At 44.7% G+C, this 19,076-nt stretch overlaps 1 protein-coding gene and 1 long non-coding RNA gene across 4 annotated transcripts in view; both read left to right on the forward strand.

The window, feature by feature from the left end:
* Positions 1 to 972, forward strand: part of LOC105510000 — a 5,491-nt gene extending 4,519 nt beyond the window's left edge. Inside the window, exon 2 of the long non-coding RNA XR_001001505.1 lies at positions 697 to 972. This is a non-coding gene — a long non-coding RNA (uncharacterized LOC105510000). The remainder of the gene's footprint in view (positions 1 to 696) is intronic.
* A 1,125-nt stretch (positions 973 to 2,097) lies between these two features.
* On the forward strand, positions 2,098 to 18,858 carry FAM71F1 (family with sequence similarity 71, member F1). Of its 3 annotated transcripts, XR_001001504.1 has the most exons (8): positions 2,098 to 2,443; positions 3,513 to 3,697; positions 5,578 to 5,830; positions 10,247 to 10,368; positions 11,812 to 12,115; positions 13,966 to 14,003; positions 17,035 to 17,202; positions 18,224 to 18,858. XR_001001504.1 is itself a non-coding variant. In XM_011939552.1 (7 exons), exons 1-7 carry the CDS (start codon positions 2,198 to 2,200, stop codon positions 18,235 to 18,237), a joined length of 1,032 nt encoding a protein of 343 aa, XP_011794942.1. In that variant the 5' UTR covers positions 2,098 to 2,197; the 3' UTR covers positions 18,238 to 18,858. The 3 variants fall into 3 exon arrangements, 2 of the variants coding, with proteins under 2 accessions (XP_011794942.1, XP_011794943.1); XM_011939552.1 differs by lacking the exon at positions 11,812 to 12,115 and having other exon boundaries at positions 13,960 to 14,003; XM_011939553.1 differs by lacking the exon at positions 11,812 to 12,115.
* Positions 18,859 to 19,076: the final 218 nt, after the last annotated feature.

The raw sequence follows: 19,076 nt of genomic DNA on the forward strand, positions 1-19,076 counted from the left end.
AAGAAAGAAAGAAAGAAAGAAAGAAAGAAAGAAAGAAAGAAAGAAAGAAAGAAAGAAAGAAAGAAAGAAAGAAAGAAAGAAACAGAATGGGTGTTAGGACAGACAACTAACAGACAACTAAGTATCTGTCACATGGTTTCTAAAAAGACTCAATATGCTTGTTTTTGAGGTTTGGTGGGGGAAGTAGGAAGAGGTGCATATCTTTTTGTTTGTTTGTTTGTTTTTGTTTTTGTTTAAATAGAGACAGGGTCTCATTCTGTTGTGCAGGCTGGAGTGCAGTGGCAAGATCACAGCTCACTGTAGCCTTGAACTCCTGTCCTAGAGTGATCCTCCCAGGAGCCTAGGCTTCCCAAAGCACTAGAATTACAGGTATGAGCCACCTTAAAGCACCATTTACACAACTGCTTAGCATCTTGTTTAGAGCTAAAAAATCATTTGCTCACAATCAGCTTTCTAGACTGGGCACCCAAGACTTCTTCCTCTGAGGGTTGAACACCATGGAAGTAGGCTTAACAGACTTGTACGGAAAAGAGAAGTCATCTCCCCAGTTGACTCTTGGGTGTCTCGATGGCCAAGTATACTCAAACCGTATATCTAAACCAATGAGCTTTATTTTTGTGGTTAAGCTTTAACTGTGAACAGCAACATATCAATTTATTAATTACTATGCTTTTGTGCTGTGTGTTCCCTTTCTAGGTTATTTCTAGGGAAATGCAAACCAAAGGATGTGGTCTCTAATCCAATCCTTAGAGAATGTAACCATGAAATCACTTTTCCTACCTGGTAAACAAAAGATAATGAGAAAAGTGAGGTCGGAAGTTGCTTTACTGAGTCAGGAGCTATAACAGGTGCTGGAGCAGGGGTGTGATCTGAACGACCAGAGGGAAGGACTGATGGCATTGGACGGGGAGAGCCTCCAGGCCCTTTAGGCTTCTCTCTGACTTTATAATGAAATACAAAAGTCAGCCTCCATGCTTGTCCTTTGTGTGTAATGATTGTCAAACTCTTTTTCTATATGTGTCACATTTGACCTTGATGGTTAGTTCATTATGTAATAAATTCAGAATTTGAGCCAGACACAGTGGCTAATCCCAGCACTTTGGGAGGTCGAGGTGGGCGGACCACCTGAGATTGGGAGTTCGAGACCAGTCTGACCAACATGGAGAAACCCTGTCTCTACTAAAAATACAAAAAATTAGCTGGGTGTGATGGTACGTGCCTGTAATCCCAGCTACTCAGGAGGCTGAGGCAGAAGAATCACTTGAACCTGGGAGGCGGAGGTTGCCGTGAGCCGAGATCACGCCATTGCACTCCAGCCTGAGCAATAAGAGCGAGACTCCATCTCAAAAATAAAACTAAAAATTTAGAATTTGGTCCAAATTAGAAAACAGTTTCTCCGAGGAATGGCCTTGCATAGTGGTCAGCCTGCTTGGTTCTCTCCCCCTGACCTAGCAGCCCATGATTTGGGCTCTTTCTCTCTGGTTCAGGGGTGAGCGACGCTGTCACTCTCCGAGAGGGGGAACAGCTTGTGGACCTAGCAGAGGTTCTATTCCTCCCAGCCAGCGCCCTGACAAAGCCAGCCTCTGGATAAGAAACTAATTCCTTCTCCTGCTTCTTCAGTTTGACCTCCTAAGGGAAGTAAGTCCTGCAGAAGTAACCAGCCTGCCGCGGCAGAACACAGAGCAGACACCAACTGCCCTACAACTGCTCCCATAACCTGCAGATCCACCAGGGTGTCAGGGGCCCACATGATGCAAAGCTTAGGAAGACGGGATTTTCAATGGACACGCAGCTTTTAAAGTTGTGTGAGATAGGTTGCATTCAGAGTAAGGAAGGGTTGAAAGGCAGGAAGGGCATTTTCCTCTTAGCAGTGGAAGGAGCTTCCTGACAGCCCTCCTTGCTTGCTTTCTGCCTGGCTCACTGCTTTCTCTGCAAGTTCTGGGAGGACTATGTCCTGGGGTCCTGAAAAGGGCTGGGGGATATCAAGGCACTGATAAGGCACACAAGCTCTCTGGAGGAAAAGGGAGGCTCCTCTGCACTTCCCCTTCCTGCAGGTCCGTCCTGGTTTTTCATGATGTCATCCATTCATCATTGTGAGCTGACTGGCGGTCCCAGGGCTTGGCCAGCTGCCCAAGGCCAGCAGGGCAGAGAGAGATCCCAGGACAAATGTGCAGCAGGCCCCTGAGCATGTTTAGAAATGTCATCAGTTCCACATGGAAAGACTTGGAGGAAATCAAAGAAGAGAGTAAAAGTCACAAGATCCTATCCAACCTTCCCTTCCCTGAATGCCTGGGAAGAATTCAGGGGCCTCTTTCCTGTGGATCGAGAGCCGAACCCTGGAGTGGGCCTAGGTGTGGAGGAGGGACTGCTCTGCCAGGTGGTTCATTCTCCAGAATTCAACCTGTTTCCTAACTCCGTGGTGTTTGAAAGCAACTTCGTCCAGGTACTCTTGGGTGGCACAGAATAGCACTTTTTGATTCTTCTAAACCTGTTCCCAAGATATGACTGAGAGAGTCCACCCCTGAAACTGGGGCGGAGTGAGAATTGAGGCAAGAAGCTAGTGACCTGGAATACAAGGCCATCCCCATTGACCTGGGCTTTGCTGAGCCTCAGACAGGGCTTCTCCTGCAGATAGCTGTCACCCAGGGAGAAAGGTCAGGGGTCCTCTGCTCTGAGAGGAGAATTCGGTATTCTAATCCCCCAGTTTACTTCAGCCCCCAGGCTGTCACCTGAAGTAGATGAAAAAAGAGGCAGTGAAAAGAGACGCTTCTTGAGAACAAAAATGCGGATTAGAGAAAGAACAGCACCTGGGGACCCAGAGACAGCTAGGCTCAGATTCCAGTCTTCTGCCTTCTCCTTGGGAGGTGACTGTGCAAGTAACCTGTGCAGCCTGAATCTGTCCCCTTTATTGCAAGGGGATTGATATTTATGAAATGCTAATACAGCAAGCAAAGCACCTGGTCTAACAGGCACTCGGTGCATGTTTGTCTCCTTGCCTGGGCTCTCCTCTGGTTGGATGGAAGCAAGAATAAACATCACTTTGGAGTTACAGAGGACCTTCCTGTTCAGTGAAGGTGCAGGAGATAACAGGGCCCCTCAGGAAGGAACAAGAGGATAAATTTTTCAGAGAAGGCCAGGAAACAGTCCAGGGAGGATTGGCAGAAATGACAGATGGCAGGGAACTCCTGGGCTGTAATTCTTGTGGGCAATTGTTAACAAAGGGTGGTTGAAATATTGTTTAAATACTAGTAGTTGTTTAATCAATACAGTGGTTATCAACAAGAATTGATATTTGGCCCCAGCTGCCAGGGAACATTTGACAATGTCTGGAGACAAGTAGGTAGAGGTCAAGGATGCTACTAAGCATTCTCTAGTGTGCAGGGCAGTATCCTGCCCTTAACAAAGAATATCCAACCCAAAACATTAATAGTGTCGAGGTTGAGAAACCCTGGGCTGAAACAGATGGCGGCTTTTGCCAAATGCTCAGGTTGTGCCTGGGGGCTGTGTTGCAGGTCAAAAGGGGCAGGAATTGGAGAGACATCTACAAAGCCTCCTACACCATGGCCCTGGGGGTGACCTCCTCAGTGCCCTGCCTGCCCCTCCCCAACATCCTACTCATGGCCAGTGTCAAATGGCACCAGGGGCAGAGCCAGACATGGAACAGACCATCCACAGCCCCCAACATCTTCCTGAAGAGGTGAGCAACGCAGATGAGAATGGAGGACAAGAGGGGTGAGGGGTGGATGCAAAGTGGAGGTTGCTTGACTACTAAACTCAAGGAGAAGATAGAGATGTCATCAGCAGTGACACTGATTTTTTTAGACAACAGTATCCTAAGACAGGTGGTACACTGGAAGGACAGAGGCCAAGTGGGACAAAGGGAGATGTCATGTGGACAGGAGTGAGGGGCCAGTCTACCTGCCCACTTTCTTTCTCGCTGCACAGACGCCACTGAATTCATAGGAAATCTCTCAGCATTGGGCCCAAGGGCAAGGAGGCAGTGAGGTCTGGCAGATGGAGCAGTGGTTGGGGAAAGGAGATTATTTTTAGTTCTTGGTATGCAACTAACTGGACTCGATTTTTAAAATCACAAGTTATTTGCTGCTCCTCAGTTTTCTTTTTCCTTTCTTCCTTCCTTCCTTCCTTCCTCCCTCCCTCCCTCCCTCCCTCTCTCTCTCTCTTTCTCGCTTTCTCTCTTTCTCTCTGTCTCTCTTTCTTTCTTGAGAGTGAATCTCAAAAAAGACTGTCACCCAGGCTGGAGTGCAATGGTGGGATCTTGGCTCACCGCAACCTCTGCCTCCGAGGTTCAAGTGGTTCTCCTGCCTCAGCCTACCAAATAGCTGGGATTATAGGCACCTACCACCATGCCAGGATAATTTTTGTATTTTTAATAGAGACAGGGTTTCACCATGTTGGCCAGGCTGGTCTTGAACTCCTGACCTCAGATGACTCACCTGCCTCAGCCTCCCAAAGTGCTGGGATTACAGGTGCGAGCCACCATGCCCTGCCAGTTTTTTTTTTTTTTTAATCAGTAAAATAAATGGGACTAAGTCTCACTTAGAGCTGTAGCATATAGTGACATTATGCTTGTCCAGGATGAAGTAGCCTTTTTAAATCTTTGGGCCTCTTTAGATAATCTGTAAGATATCTCAAGAATCTCTAGAAATTCCCAAAAGTCCAGGAAAGCCCTTCATTTCTCCATGCTACCTCGGTGATACACCTCTCCATGATGTTCTTGGTGTACCTGTAGCAAGTACTGCCCAGTCCCAGCTGACTAATATTAGATCCAGCGCCAGATCCTTGAACTTTAACTCCCTTGGGAAGACTAACTGTGGCATTAAACTCAATAAATGAACAAGCCAGAGAGTGGGGCAAGCTCCTTTGGTGCTTTCAAGAAAGAAATTTCAGCTGGGTGCGGTGGCTCACGCCTGTAATCCCAGCACTTTGGGAGGCAGAGATGGGTGGATCACCTAAGGTCAGGAGTTCAAGACCAGCCTGACCAACATGATGAAACTCCATCTCTACTAAAAATAAAAAATCAGATGGGCCTGGTGGCACATGACTGTAATCCCAGCTACTCAGAAGGCTGAGGCAGGAGAATCACTTGAACCAGGGAGGCAGAGGTTGCAGTGAGTCAAGATCGTGCCATTGCACTCCACACTGGGCAACAAGAGCAAAACTCTGTCTGAAAAAAAAAAAAAGAAAAAAGAAAGAAAGAAAGAAATTGCAAAATCTTATGACTCCAGCCACCTTACCTCCTAGGCTGTCTCTCTCAAATAGGGTCTAGGGCACACGAGAATCATGGCAGGGTGGGTGGAAGTTACAATGCAAATTCCAGGGCCACACCCAATTCCTACTGAATCTGAATCTTTAGTGGTGTCTTCAGGTGTCTGCATTTTAAACAAACTCAGCCGGTGTATTTGGTCTCCCCTACATTTGAACAGCACTGTGCTAAAGCACCCTCTTTTCTACCTCCAAAAGCCTTAGTTCTAAAGAAGACCTTCCTCATTTTAATGAAGACAGGGTCAGATTGGATGCAATAGGGTTGTCAATGTGTGTCTTCCCTGGTGGCTTCAGGATTCTCCCATTGAAGTTTGTGGAGCTCCAGGTATGTGACCACCATCAACGCATCCTGCAGTTGAGGACAGTCACCGAGAAGATTTATTACCTAAAGCTCCACCCTGCCCATCCTGAGACTGTCTTCCACTTCTGGATCCGACTGGTTCAAATTCTGCAAAAGGGGCTGTCCATCACCACCAAAGACCCTAGGATTCTTGTCACTCACTGCCTGGTACCCAGGAACTGCTGCAGCCCCTCAGGAGATTCAAAGGTAAGTAATCACCATTGCCAACCTCCAGCCAAGGCCAGAGCAGTGAGGTAGAGCTTAACCCAGCTGGTATGTGAGCACCCTGTGAAGGTGACCTCAGCTCGAGGCCTTTTCTAAACAGCTTTATTGAATAGCATTTAGAACCATAAAATCCACTATAGGGGATTTTCTTATTTTATAATTGTTTTTTGTTTTTATATATATTTTATATAAACAATTTTATGTAAATTGTTTATTGTTTTCTAAAATCTACCATTGTGGATTTTATTGTGGATTATGTTGAAACCACAGTTTCAACACTTTCAGTAGATGTATAGAGTCATGTAACCATCACCACAATCCAGTTCCAGAACATTTCCATTACCCTAAAAGTTCCCCCCTTGCCCATTTGCAGTCATTCCCTGTTCCTACTCCCAGCTCTAGGCAACCATTATCTGTTTTTAGTCTCTACACATTCATCTTTGGCATTTCATATAAATGGAATCTTACAACATACAGTCTTTTGTGTCTGGCTTCTTTCACTTAACATAACATTTTTCAGGCTCATCCATATTGTAGCATGGGGCCAACTCCAGGGCAGAGTCACAGAGTATTTGTAGTTTCTTTTTGTTTTGTTCTGCTTTTTTTTTTTTTTGAGATGGAGTCTCACTCTGTCGCCCTGGCTAAAGTGCAGTGGCGCGATCTTGGCTCACTGCAACCTCTGCCTCCCAGGCTCAAGTGATTCTCCTGCCTCAGCCTCCCAACTAGCTGGCATTACAGGCGCGCACCACCGTGCCCGGCCAATTTTTGTATTTTTAGTAGAGACGGGGTTTTGCCATGTTAGCCAGGCTGGTCTGGAACTCCTGACCTCAGGTGATCCACCCACCTCAGCCCACCAAAGTGCCGGGATTACAGGCGTGAGGCACTGTGCCCAGCGTAGACCATTTTTCAATTGGGTTTTTTCTTCTCGTTGCATTGTAAGAATTCTTTGTATATTCTGGATACAAGTTGTTCATCAGATATATGATTTGAAAATATTTTCTCTCAGTCTATGAATTGCCTTTCATTTTCTTAATGATGTTTTTGAGGAGCAAAAGTTTTTAATTTTGATAAAGTGCAATTGTCAACTTTTTTCTTCTTTTTTTTGAGACAGTCTAGCTCTGTTGCCCAGGCTGGAGTGCAATGGCACAATCTCGACTCATTGCAACCTCCACCTCCTGGGTTCAAGTGATTCTCCCACCTCAGCCTCCCACGTAGCTGGGATTACAGGCATGCGCTACCACACTCAACTAATTTTTGTATTTTTTGGTAGAGACAGGGTTATACCACGTTGGCCAGGCTGGTCTCAAACTCCTGACCTCAAGTGATCCACCCGCCTCAGCCTCCCAAAGTGCTAGGATTACAGGCATGAAACTTTTTCTTTTATGAATCAGGTTTTCTATGCATATCTAAGAACTCTTTGTTCATTCCAAAGTCACAAAGATTTATCCTATGTTTTACTTTAGGAGTTTTATAGATTCAGCTCTTACATCTAGGTCTATGATCCATTTTGAGTTAATATTTATGTATGGAATGAGGTAATGATCTAAGTACTTTTTCTGTGTATGTGGATATGTAATTAGCCTAGCACCATTTGTTGAAAAGACTATTCCTTCCCACATTGAATTGTCTTAGCACCTTCGTCAAAAATCAACTTACTATCAATATAAGGATTTATTTCTGAATTATCAGTTCCACTCTGTTGATTTATTTGTCTATTCTGTGTCAATACAACAATGTCTTGGTTAATGTAGCTTTATATTAAGTTTGAAAATGGGTGATACAAGTCTTCCAATTCTGTTCTTTTTCAAGCTATGTTGGCTATTCTAGATCTGTTGCATTTTAATATAAATTTTAGAATCAGTTTGTTAATTTCACCAAAAAACCTGTTAGAATTTTGATAAGCACATGTTGAATTTATACATCACTTTCGGGAGAAGTACCATCTGATAATATTGAGTCTTCCAATATCTGAATATGGAATGTCTTTTCATTTATTCAATACTTTAGTTTCTCTTAGCAATGTTTTGTAGCTTTTGTTTTGTTTTTAATAGAGGTGAGGTCTCGCTGTGTTGCCTAGGTTGGTCTTGAACTCCTGGGCTCAAGCAATTCTCCTGCCTCAGCCTCCCAAAGTGCTGGGATTACAGGTGTGAGCCACATGCTCGGCCTATTTCGTAGTTTTTAGTAGACAAGTTCTGCAAGTTCTGCACTTATTTTATTAAATGTTTTCCTAAGTATTTTATTGTTGTTGATGCTGTTGTGAAGAGAACTGTTTGTGTTTTGTTAATTTCATTTTTGGGTCATTCATTGATAGTATTAGAAATATAATTGGTTTTTAAATATTAACTTCATTATACATTATAGCAGTTTTATGGATTCCTTGGGATTTTCTTTTTTTTTTTTTTTTTTTTTTGAGACAGAGTCTTGCTCTGTCGCCCAGGCTGGAGTGCAGTGGCTGGATCTCAGCTCACTGCAAGCTCCACCTCCAGGGTTTATGCCATTCTCCTGCCTCAGCCTCCCAAGTAGCTGGGACTACATGCGCCCGCCACCTCGCCCGGCTAGTTTTTTGTATTTTTTAGTAGAGACAGGGTTTCACCGTGTTAGCCAGGATGGTCTCGATCTCCTGACCTTGTGATCCGCCGTCTCGGCCTCCCAAAGTGCTGTGATTACAGGCTTGAGCCACCACGCCCGGCCGAGGGATTTTCTATCTACACACCACACACACACACTCATGTCATCTGCAATAAGGACAGTTTCACATCTTCATTTCCAATCTAGGTTTGTTTATTGCTCTATTGCACTAGCTAGAACCTCCAGTACACGTTTAATAGGAGAAACAAGAGCAGACATTCTTGTCTTGTTCCTGATCTTAGGAAAAAAAATTCAGTTTTTTGCTATTAAGTATGATGCTTATTATGAATATTTGTAGATGCCCTTAATCTGGTTGAGGAAGTTCCCTTTATTCCTAGTTTATTGAAAAGGTTTTCTTTCTTTTGTTTTCTTTCATCATGAATGGGTATTAGATTTTGTTAAATGATGTCTCTGCATCTATTAAGATGATTATGTGGTTTGTCCTTTATTTTGTTAATATAGCATATTACATTAATTGATTTTTTTAAATGTGAAACCAACTTTGTGTTCCTGCAATAAAATCTGCCTGGTCACAGTGTATATATTTCTTTTTCATATGTTACTAGATTCAGTTTGCTCACATTATGTTAAGGAATTTTGCATCTATGCTCATGAGAGATATTGGTCTGCAATTTTCTTGTGATATCTTTTTGATACCCTAGCTTTGGTATCAAGTTAATATTAGCCTCATTGAAGAAGTTGGAAAGTATTGCCTCCTCTATTTTCTGAAAGAATTCATGAAGCATTGCTATTACTTCTTTTTTAAATATTTGATAGAATTCACCAGTGAAGATACCTGGGCCTTTTTGCCCCAAAACATGATGAATGTAAGTCTGACTTCAGCTACAACAGAAACTCCATGAAGGCAGGGGGTTTTATTTGTCTTCTTTATGGCTATATCTCTAGTACCTGGCACCTAGTTGGCATTCAATAAATATGGAATGAATGAGTGGCTATGGACATGGACAGCATGACTGGAACACTTTTGAGTATCACAAGCAGTAGGAAAGAAATTAATTTTGCCCTGAAGTAAAAAGCAGCACATTATAGGATATATAGGATATATCTTAGAGAAATTAAATTTTAAAACACTAATTAGGCTGGGCGCGGTGGCTCACACCTGTAATCCCAGCACTTTGGGAGGCCAAGGTGGGCAGATCACAAGGTCAGGAGATCAAACCAGCCTGGCCAACATGGTGAAACCCTGTCTCTACTAAAAATACAAAAATTAGCCAGGTGTGGTGGCAGACACCTGTAGTCCCAGCTACTTGGGAGGCTGAGGCAGGAGAATCACTTGAACCCAGGAGGCAGAGGTCGCAGTGAGCCGAGATCACGCCACTGCACTCCAGCCTGGGCATAAGAGTGAAACTCTGTCTCAAAAGAAAAATCCCACTAAATTTCTATAACAAATATATGATTCCCCTACATTTAATTATAAAACCAAACAGCATAAACTTTATTAAAGCTTATATTAATAGGCTATTCATACATTATATTAAGGTATATTAATAGGAATAAGTATCTGCTAAGTTATGTTAAAAGTATGTAATGAAGATATTATTTATCCTTAAGGCACAAAAGGACATTTTTACCTATACAAGGAGTGTAAACCAAAAAATATGGCCTCAGAATTGCCTCTGTGAGCAGCTGGTGTGGCTACACTTTGGAAATTTTTGAGTTCTAACACTTTAGAGTCTGAACCATGATATTAGGAAAATGTGATGACCCCAAGGCCTTAACCACCTGGTTCTGCTTTTTTTCTTCATATAGTTAGTACAGAAGAAACTCCAAGCCTCCCAGCCCAGCGAGAGTCTCATTCAACTAATGGCCAAGGCGGAGAATGAAGCCCTCTCTCAAATTTTTGCCGACTTACACCAGCAGAACCAGTTGAGGTACATGACTTAAATCAGGCCAGCCTCTGACATTCCTTCCTGCAACCCAGATGGTCTGGGCTGTGAGATCCAGAAAGCAAATATCTTGGTTAACGAGCACAGGGTTTTACGTGACCAGGCACGGTGGCTCACGCCTGTAATCCCGGCACTTTGGGAGGCCGAGGCAGGTGGATCGCTTGAGGTCAGGAATTCAAGACCAGCCTGGCCTTGATATACTGCCACTCACTATCCAGTCTTTTTTTTTTTTCCTTTTTGAGACAGACTCTCACTCTGTCACCCAGGGTTCAAACGATTCTCCCGCCTCAGCCTCCCGAGTAGCTGTGACTACAGGCATGTGCCACCACGCCCCCAACTAATTTTTGTATTTTTAGTTCAGACGCGGTTTCACCATGTTGGCCAGGCTGGTCTCAAACTCCTGACCTCAGGTGAGCTGCCCACCTTGGCCTCCCAAAGTGCTGGGATTACAGGCATGAGCCACTGTGCCCAGTCACTGTTCAGTCTTTATCCTTGATTCAGGACAACCTTCCTCCAGCTCTCCTTGCTTTGTTCTCCTTCTCCACACAGCAAGCGTGGTGGGCTTGACTCCAGAGGAGGACTACTATAAAAAATGAAAAGAAACTCTCCAACAATGAGGATAAGTTAGGTATGCAGGTGAAAAAGTAAAACCTAATTTCCTTTTTTGTTGTTGTTCATTTGTATATTTGAGACAAGAGTCTCACTCTTTCGCCCAGGCTGGAGTGCAGTGGCACAGTCTCAGCTCACTGCAACCTCTGCCTCCTGGGTTGATGCGATTCTCCTGTCTCAGCCTCCCAAGTAGCTGGGATTACAGACCTACATCACCACACCCGGCTAATTATTGTATTTTTAGTAGAGACAGGGTTTCACCATGCTGGCCAGGCTGATCTCGAATTCCTGACCTCAAGTGATCTACCTGCCTCAGCCTCCCAAAGTGTCAGGACTACAGGTGTGAGCCACCATGCCCGGTCACGTAAAACCTTATTTCTAATCCAGTTTCTAGTCCTACAGGGAAATAACCAAAACCATAGTTCAAAACATTGTCAACTTATTGGATTTACTTACCTACTCACCCAAGGTCTCTGGTTGGACTTTATGGAGCTTCTGTGGTCGTTTTCTTAATATAGAGTCTGTTCTGGAAAGCTCCATGCTACAGATCTGTCTTCTTCATGGCTGAGGCAATGCCGCTGTATGTACGGATGACTTAGCATTAAGTCTTGGTATAAAACTGGTTGGTTTAAAAGAAACATGAGTTGAGCGTACTTAGACCAGAGGGTACCACAGAAAATTCAGTCCCAGATAAAGTGGGATCCAAAGTCCTAGTGCCTGTTACTTATGGTTTAATAGAAAGGGGAGGACAGAAATAAATGAGTAAATGTTACCAGGAGAGAAAAATGAGGTATTAGAGAGAGAATTTTGTCACAACAGGAACCAGTTGGACCAGCAGTTCAGAGGCAGAACAAATTCCCTTTCTTTCTGGGCGCTGGTAATAAACTGAAAACCAGTACAGCTCAGAGGAGGCAAGAACTTATAGCAGTGAAGAGCTCACATAGACGTGGGCACAAGTCACTGCTCTGACTGCAGCCTTGAGCATATCGAAACTTGGGGGCTCAGTTTTCAGATCTGTAATATGGAAATGAAAATAGTGCCAACCTCATCCAGATGTCAGGATCAAATGAGCTCATATGCATCAAGCACTTAGAATGCTCCTCAGCAGATTTAGAGGCAAATTGTAAGAAAGCTCTCAATAAGTATTAACTTGTATTATTAATTCTAACTTGGCTGGAGGTAGAAAACTATTAACACAAGAGAAAGACTGATCTGTTTCCCAGTATAAAGAATATATCCTAAAGATTGTCACTCCATATATCATACAGAGCTCTGTAATGAAGGAACTGCTCGATGAGATGTTATATTGCTGAGCTAGAGGGCACTGGACTCTAATAGGGCAAGGTATTTTGAAACTACTTTTTGGCTGTCTCAAAATATCAAATCACTGACCCACCCTTCCTTCCTTTCTTCCTTCCTTCCTTCCTTCCTTTCTCCCTCCCTCCCTCCCTCCCTCCCTCTCTCTCTCTCTTTCTTTCTTTCTCTTTCCTTTTTCCTTCCTTCCTTCCTTCCTTTCTTCCTTCTTTTTTGAGACAGAGTTTCACTCTGTCTCCCAGGCTGGAGTGCAATGGCACAGTCTCAGCTCACTGCAACCTCTGCCTCTCAGGTTCAAGTGATTCTTATGCCTTAACCTCCAGTGTACCTGGGGTTATAGGCACTCACTATCATACCTGGCTAATTTTTGTATTTTTATTAGAGATGGGGTTTCTCCATGTTGGCCAGGCTGGTCTTGAACTCCTGGCCTCATGTGATCCACTCACTTCAGCCTCCCAAAGTGCTGGTATTACGGGATTGAGCCACTGTGCCTGGCCAAATCACTGATTTTTAAATTACTATTTAAAGAACAGCTTCTGTTGATACCTCATGGGTCACACTCAGTCACATGACCTCACTCAGCTGCAAGGGAGGCTGGGAAATGCATTCCTCATTTTGCATAGCCATGTACACAACACAAAATTAGGTACTGTGCCCCCCAGGGAGAAGGCAAAAAGGGTCACTGGGGGCCTACTGGCACTCTCTGGCACAGACAGCTTTTAATATTTCTAGAAGTTGAGAGGAGGCTAAGATCTGAAGGAGAAAATAGGCAATAGACAGCTAAAGAAAGGGTGAAGAAGGGCCAGGCAGATTAAGGGAATGGGCAGGTGCAAGGCTGAGGCTTCGGCAAAGAAAGAAGCTTGGTGGAAGGCCAGTGTGGAAGAGCGGGTAGTGGTGGAAGAGAATAAGTAGAAGAGGGCAGGGACTGAGCCAGGTGGGGCCTGGGAAGCCATGCGAAGAAATTTAGACTTCCAGTGTCATGGAAGCCTTAGCAGCATTTTAAACAGGGAAGTGACGTGATCCAATTTACATTTTGAAAAGGTCATGCTAGCTGTTGCCTGACAGTTAATTTGAAGGGAAGGAGAGATGTGGAAAAACGAGTTAGGGAGCTATGGCAACCTAGTCTGGGCAGATCAGAAGGATGTAAGAAACGAGGGGAGGAAGGGATTTGTTTTTGCTTCACTGTTATCTTGATAATTGCTTTGTACAGACATTTAGCGCCTTCTCTTCAGTTTCCCAGAATGGAGTCCCTGAGTGATGATTTTTCTCTCATTTGGGCTGGTTCTAGTCTGGTTGCAATTATTACCAGTTTTTGCATACTGGCAACAACATGCAACTTAACAGCAAATAAAATAAATGGCTGAGATGCAGAACTGAACAGATGGCGTCACCCCCTCCTCCTCAGCAAAATCAGCAGCATGGGCTCTGCTCCCCACCTCCCACCCCATTCCACCTCCCCCTTCCTGGTTTTTTTTTTCTGGAACTTTAATATGCGTCACACCCATCCAATATAGCCACAGCTGGCCTTTTTCATATTTATATCTGTCTCTAAAGCTTTGCATCAGGAACTTTTGAACAAGATCTGAAATACAAATTTAATGTTCTTTTCCTTTACTTTCAACTTTCATTTCCTTGATCCTGAAATGGCTCGAGTTTCAGGAGCAGCAAAAAGGTGGAGACCAACAAGAACAGCTCAGGTAAGGGAGGGCACAGGGTTCCACACCTCAAAGAGCTTTCTACTCTGGATATAAGAATAAGATCCCCTCCAGCCCCCATCCTGGTTGTCCTGGTGCTGTCAGTATTGACATTGTCTTTCCATGCCTTAGTTTGAATTCCTTTAGGCTCTCTGGCCACCACAATCAAGTTGGCACCAAGTCCTAACCAACTCTTTCTTTGCGATTTATCTTCTATTCTTTACTTCATTTCTACACCCACAGACCCTATGCTAGCCCAGCCCTCATCTCAAGCCTGCAGCACTCTTCCACAAGTTCATTTATCCATTTATTCATTCAAAACCATGCACTGAATACTGTGTAAGTCCCAATTACTGTGATGGGCTTTAAGGTCACCATGTAGAAAGACCCCATGGTCCCTCAAGAAGTTTATAATTTGGTAGTGTCAGATGGGGAAATCCCCGAATTACAAAATGTCTCCTTCCAGGCAACATTCAAAGCTTATGCCTAGGGTGCCAAAGGAGCACAAAGAAGGGGGTCCCTTATTCCTGCCAGGAAGCTGGCCTGGGAGGCATGGTTTCTGAACTGAGTCATAGACAATGAGTGCAAGTGAGCTGGCTGAAACAGATAAGGCAGGGCATTCCAGGAAGAAGAAACAGAGTCTGCATGAGGGAGCATGACACATTCTGGAAAAAGCAGCCAGTTCCCTATTTCCAGATTCTATTCACCCCAAATCCACTCAGTTTGGCATGCATGACCCTGCACAATCTTCCCCCATCTCACCCATCTCACCTGCTCACTCACTGTTCCTCTAATAGCAGCCCTCTGCCTAATCATCTTCTCCAGCCCAAATCTTTTGCTCCAGCAAACCTTAGCCATCCCATGCCTCCTTCATCCCCCATCCACTTCCTTTCCCCGATGCTTCACTCTAAATCCTGCCTATCCTACTAAATCCTACCCTTCACACAACACCTTCCTGCCAGGCTAATCCTTCCTTAGTCATAACCTCTCTTTCATTATTCCCTAGTTGTTTTATAGGTTTGAGGGATATTTCTTCAGTGAATATTAAATTGTTTTCATGCTTCTCAGTTATCCACAGCATGAAGCAGAGGGCTGAGAACACAATGGGAGGCAATAAATACCCATATACCATGCCACTAATAAATTATTCCTTCACGTTGGTTCAGTGGGCAGCCAGAATATCATAAGATATTTATAAATTTAGAGAAGACTGTAGGTCCCAGGGGAACTCTGCTAACTTTCGTCTAAATCAGGGATTACAAATGTATAGGTCTGCAGGTGATATAAATGGGTAAAGGGGGCCGGGTGCAGTGGCTCACGCCTGTAATCCCAGCACTTTGGGAGGCCAAGGCGGGCAGATCATGACGTCAGGAGTTCGAGACCAGCCTAGCCAACAGGGTGAAACCCTATCTCTACTAAAAATACACAAATTAGCTGGATATGGTGGTGTGTACCTGTAGTCCCAGCTACTCAGGGGGCTGAGGCAGGAGAATCACTTGAACCTGGGGAAGTGGAGGTTGCGGTAAGCCAAGATTGCGCCACTGCACTCCAGCCTGGTGACAGAGTGAGACTCAGACTTAAAAAAAAAAGTGGATAAAGGGCTGGGTGACATGGATGTAAGAAAAGGTTAACTTTTCTCTAAATTTTATTATAAGTAAAACAACTGCTGGCAGCTAACACTTGGTGTCAAAACTGAGAAGACAGCAGGGAGCGGTGGGGATAGTAGCAATGAGAAAGTGAAAGCTTCAATTAAGACTTCCATTAACTGTTGCCATGCTGGAATCCAGGCCAAATATTCTGGCTTTTCAAGAGAAGCCAAAAGATCTGGACATATGTGGCATACCACCTTCCTATAAAATATTAAAGCATAGTATTGGCTAACACTTATTGGCAAACAAAACGTGTCTGCAGACCACATTCAGCCTGGAGGCTGCCAGCTCAAAGCCCCTGTTCGAAATGGTGAGCACAGCTGTGGCTGCCTCACATTTTGTCCAAGCCTAAGAATGTTTTCTCAGGTTATACGACTAATGACATGATGGTGATTCATTTCTCTGCATTTAAACATACATTCAAACACACATATGTATAAACATACACACTCAAAACATACCCCATGGCATTAGGCTTGAAGAAAACAGACGTGAGGATTATTTCAAACATTTCTGGGACTTGAGAAAACAGAATTTTAGGGTCACAGAGTATCTGGCATCATGGGGCCTACCACGCCCAAGATGTTCCTAGGCTGAAATTGAATTGAAATTAACCATCCCATGTGGCCTCCAGGCCCTCTTTTCTCATTGGGCGAGGTAGCATACTCTCTCAGTTTAAAGACTGTTATACCCCAGTCTCTTGGAACTTTGGGATAAATAAGAGAGACTTACAATTGGAAAAACCAGAGGCCCAACAGCACCTGTGTGGCTGACTCTTTGCACTCCCCACCAGCAGGTGGTGTGGCCTATTATTGCAGCACTTCCCAAAGTTTAATGTCCAAACAGTCCCCCATAGATCTTGTTAAAAGGCAGATTCGAATTTCTTGGGTCTAGCGGGCTTGAGACTGCGATTCTAACATGCTCCCAGGTAACGCCCAAGGTGCTGGGCTGCGGGCCATCCTTTGAAAAGCCAGGGCCAAGTGGACCAAGAAAAGGCTCTGGCTTAAGGTCTTCTGAGGTTCAAGGCCATTACTAGTTCAGCTAGATGAGTCTCCTGGGGAAATTCACTCAGTTAACCCATCTGAATCATATTAGGTCTTTCTTTTTACTGGTGCTGTCTTGTTCATGTGATACAGTGGTAAGAACGTGGACTCTGGAGACAGGCTGCCCGGCTTGGAATTCTGACTCTGCCTCTCCTTGTGTGACCATTGGTAAATTACTCACCCTCTCTGTCCTTACAGAGGTGAGGATTAAAGGACCATGAATGCATGTAATTGTTTGGAATGGTGCCTGGCACATCATAAGCACCCCCCAAATGTCGACTGTAACCTGCAAGTGCTCTGTGAACCAGCATACAAACAAATGCATTTCTTTTCTTGATCTAGGGAGAGATTCTTCCCGTGAAGACAGCATCCCTTGCACCCGTGACCTACGTTGGAGGGCTTCATTCACGTATGGAGAGTGGGAAAGAGAGAACCCCTCCGGCCTGCAGCCCCTGTCACTCCTCAGCACTCTGGCAGCCTCCACCGGGCCACAGCTGGCCCCACCAATAGGTACAGCAATGGGAGGAATCCCCTGCCATTGTGGGGCAGCCCTGGCATTCAGCCTCAGGGCTGGGTCAGGTCCTGGGGTCCTGGGTTCCTGAGGGTGATTCCAGAAAGCTGTGTGGCATGGTTGGGGGATGCTAGCCACAGAGACCTCAGCCCTCTTTTCCCAACTGGGCTGAGCAAAACCCTGATGTTGGCACCTCCAGGGCCCCCAGAGTTCCCCCAGATGCTGTTGACGCTACAGCTGCTTTCTCTTGCTGTGTGGGAGGTGTAAGGGGTCTCCTCTGCAGAGTCCCCGTGTGGTCTTTCCTCTCTTTTCCTTTCCTGGAGCTCTTGAAGAGCCTTCTTACTGCTTGGGTTGGGGTGCAGAGAGTGAAAAGGAAGTAGGCTAAGGGGTCTGGGATGGCGTCAGACCTCCCTAAGGTCCCAGTCCTTCTCTCTCCATGCTCAAGGCCCATTTGTCTATCCACACATTCATTTAATAAACATTTGTGAAGTACTTCCTATGTGCCTCTGTCTGACCAGAGATAGACTTCCTTAAAAGGGAGGGGTGATTTCTGTTTTCTAAAGTAAAATATCATTAATAAACCACCAACTCTTTTTTTTTCTGAGACAGAGTCTCACTCTGTCACACAGGCTGGAGTGCAATGGCGTGATCTCAGCTCACTGCAAGCTCTGCCTCCCAGGTTCAAGTGATCCTCCTGCCTCAGTCTCCTGAGTAGCTGGAATTAAAGGCATGCACCACCACACCCAGCTAATTTTTGTACTTTTAGTAGAGACAGCGTTTCACCATGTTGGCCAGCCTTGTCTCGAACTCCCGACCTCAGGTGATCTGCTCGCCTTGACCTCTCAAAGTGCTAGGATTACAGGTGTAAGCTACTGGGCCCAGCCACCACTAACTCTTATAAGACACCTATTATAGATAGTTGACCATTTTTTAAAATTAGCATAAGTATCTATGTGCTCACAAAAGAGCTTTTTAGGTAATTTATATCCTATCAAACACTTTTCTCTCCTACACTCACAGGAAATTCTATTTGAGCCATCCTTCCACAATGGGGAGAATCTATGCAAGCCTCATCAATACCACTTTGCAGCATTCAGCTTCTGAGGGATTATCGGGATGGAGAGGAGGAGAAAACTGCAACTAAGGAAAAATAGTCACCTCACGGTGACAGCAGAGCCTTTCCAGCTGTACATAACCACGTCCTCACCACTGCACCTCGGCATATGCTACCTCCATGCCGCTGCCAGAGCTGGCCTGCTCTCAGAATGGCCAGGTCCAAGAGATGGAGGAAAGGAGTGAAAGGGAAGTAGAACCAGAGAAGTGGAAGAAAGCAAAATGGAGGTGACGAGAAAGGTGGCGGGAGAAAGTCAAAGCAGATGACAGACACAAAGAGAAGCAGTAACAAGAAACAGAAGAGACTTGGCAGACGAGATAAGGAGGACAAGAGAAGGGACACACCCCTGAGATGCTCACCAAGCTTCTATTTATCTAATTTAAAACTTGAAAGTAAAGCCATAAACAAAAAAAAAAGAAATATGTTTTCTTCCCTGCTCAGACCATTCTGGACAAACGTGAACTGCCAGACACCTTCCATCTCCCCTTCTGTCTGTTTTTCTTGCTAGTTCCTCTCTTCTGATTAAAGCTTTATTCCTTCATTGTTGGTCTGTTCCCTAACTTGGACTTGCTAGCCCTATTGTTCTGAATAGAGGTTTGGGTTTGAGGTGCAGAAAGGTTCTTATGGGAGGTAGTAAGACAAGGTGTGTAAGGAATGGCGAATTTCTCTTTTGTGTTCAAATTCCCTAAGTTTGCTATTATCTCCGTGCCACAAACACTGGCTCAACTTCTTTTTTGTATAACACTCCCTTGAAATGTC

The sequence above is a fragment of the Colobus angolensis genome, unplaced genomic scaffold, assembly GCF_000951035.1.
Source record: "Colobus angolensis palliatus isolate OR3802 unplaced genomic scaffold, Cang.pa_1.0 Scaffold182, whole genome shotgun sequence".
NCBI lineage: Eukaryota > Metazoa > Chordata > Mammalia > Primates > Cercopithecidae > Colobus > Colobus angolensis.

Coding starts and splice junctions, on each gene's coding strand:
- FAM71F1 (XM_011939552.1), top strand. CDS start 2,198: ATGTCATCAGTTCCACATGGAAAGACTTGGAGGAAATCAAAGAAGAGA. Junction 3,698..5,577: donor CCCAACATCTTCCTGAAGAG/GTGAGCAACGCA, acceptor TGGTGGCTTCAG/GATTCTCCCATTGAAGTTTG. Junction 10,369..13,959: donor CACCAGCAGAACCAGTTGAG/GTACATGACTTA, acceptor AAATGGCTCGAG/TTTCAGGAGCAGCAAAAAGG.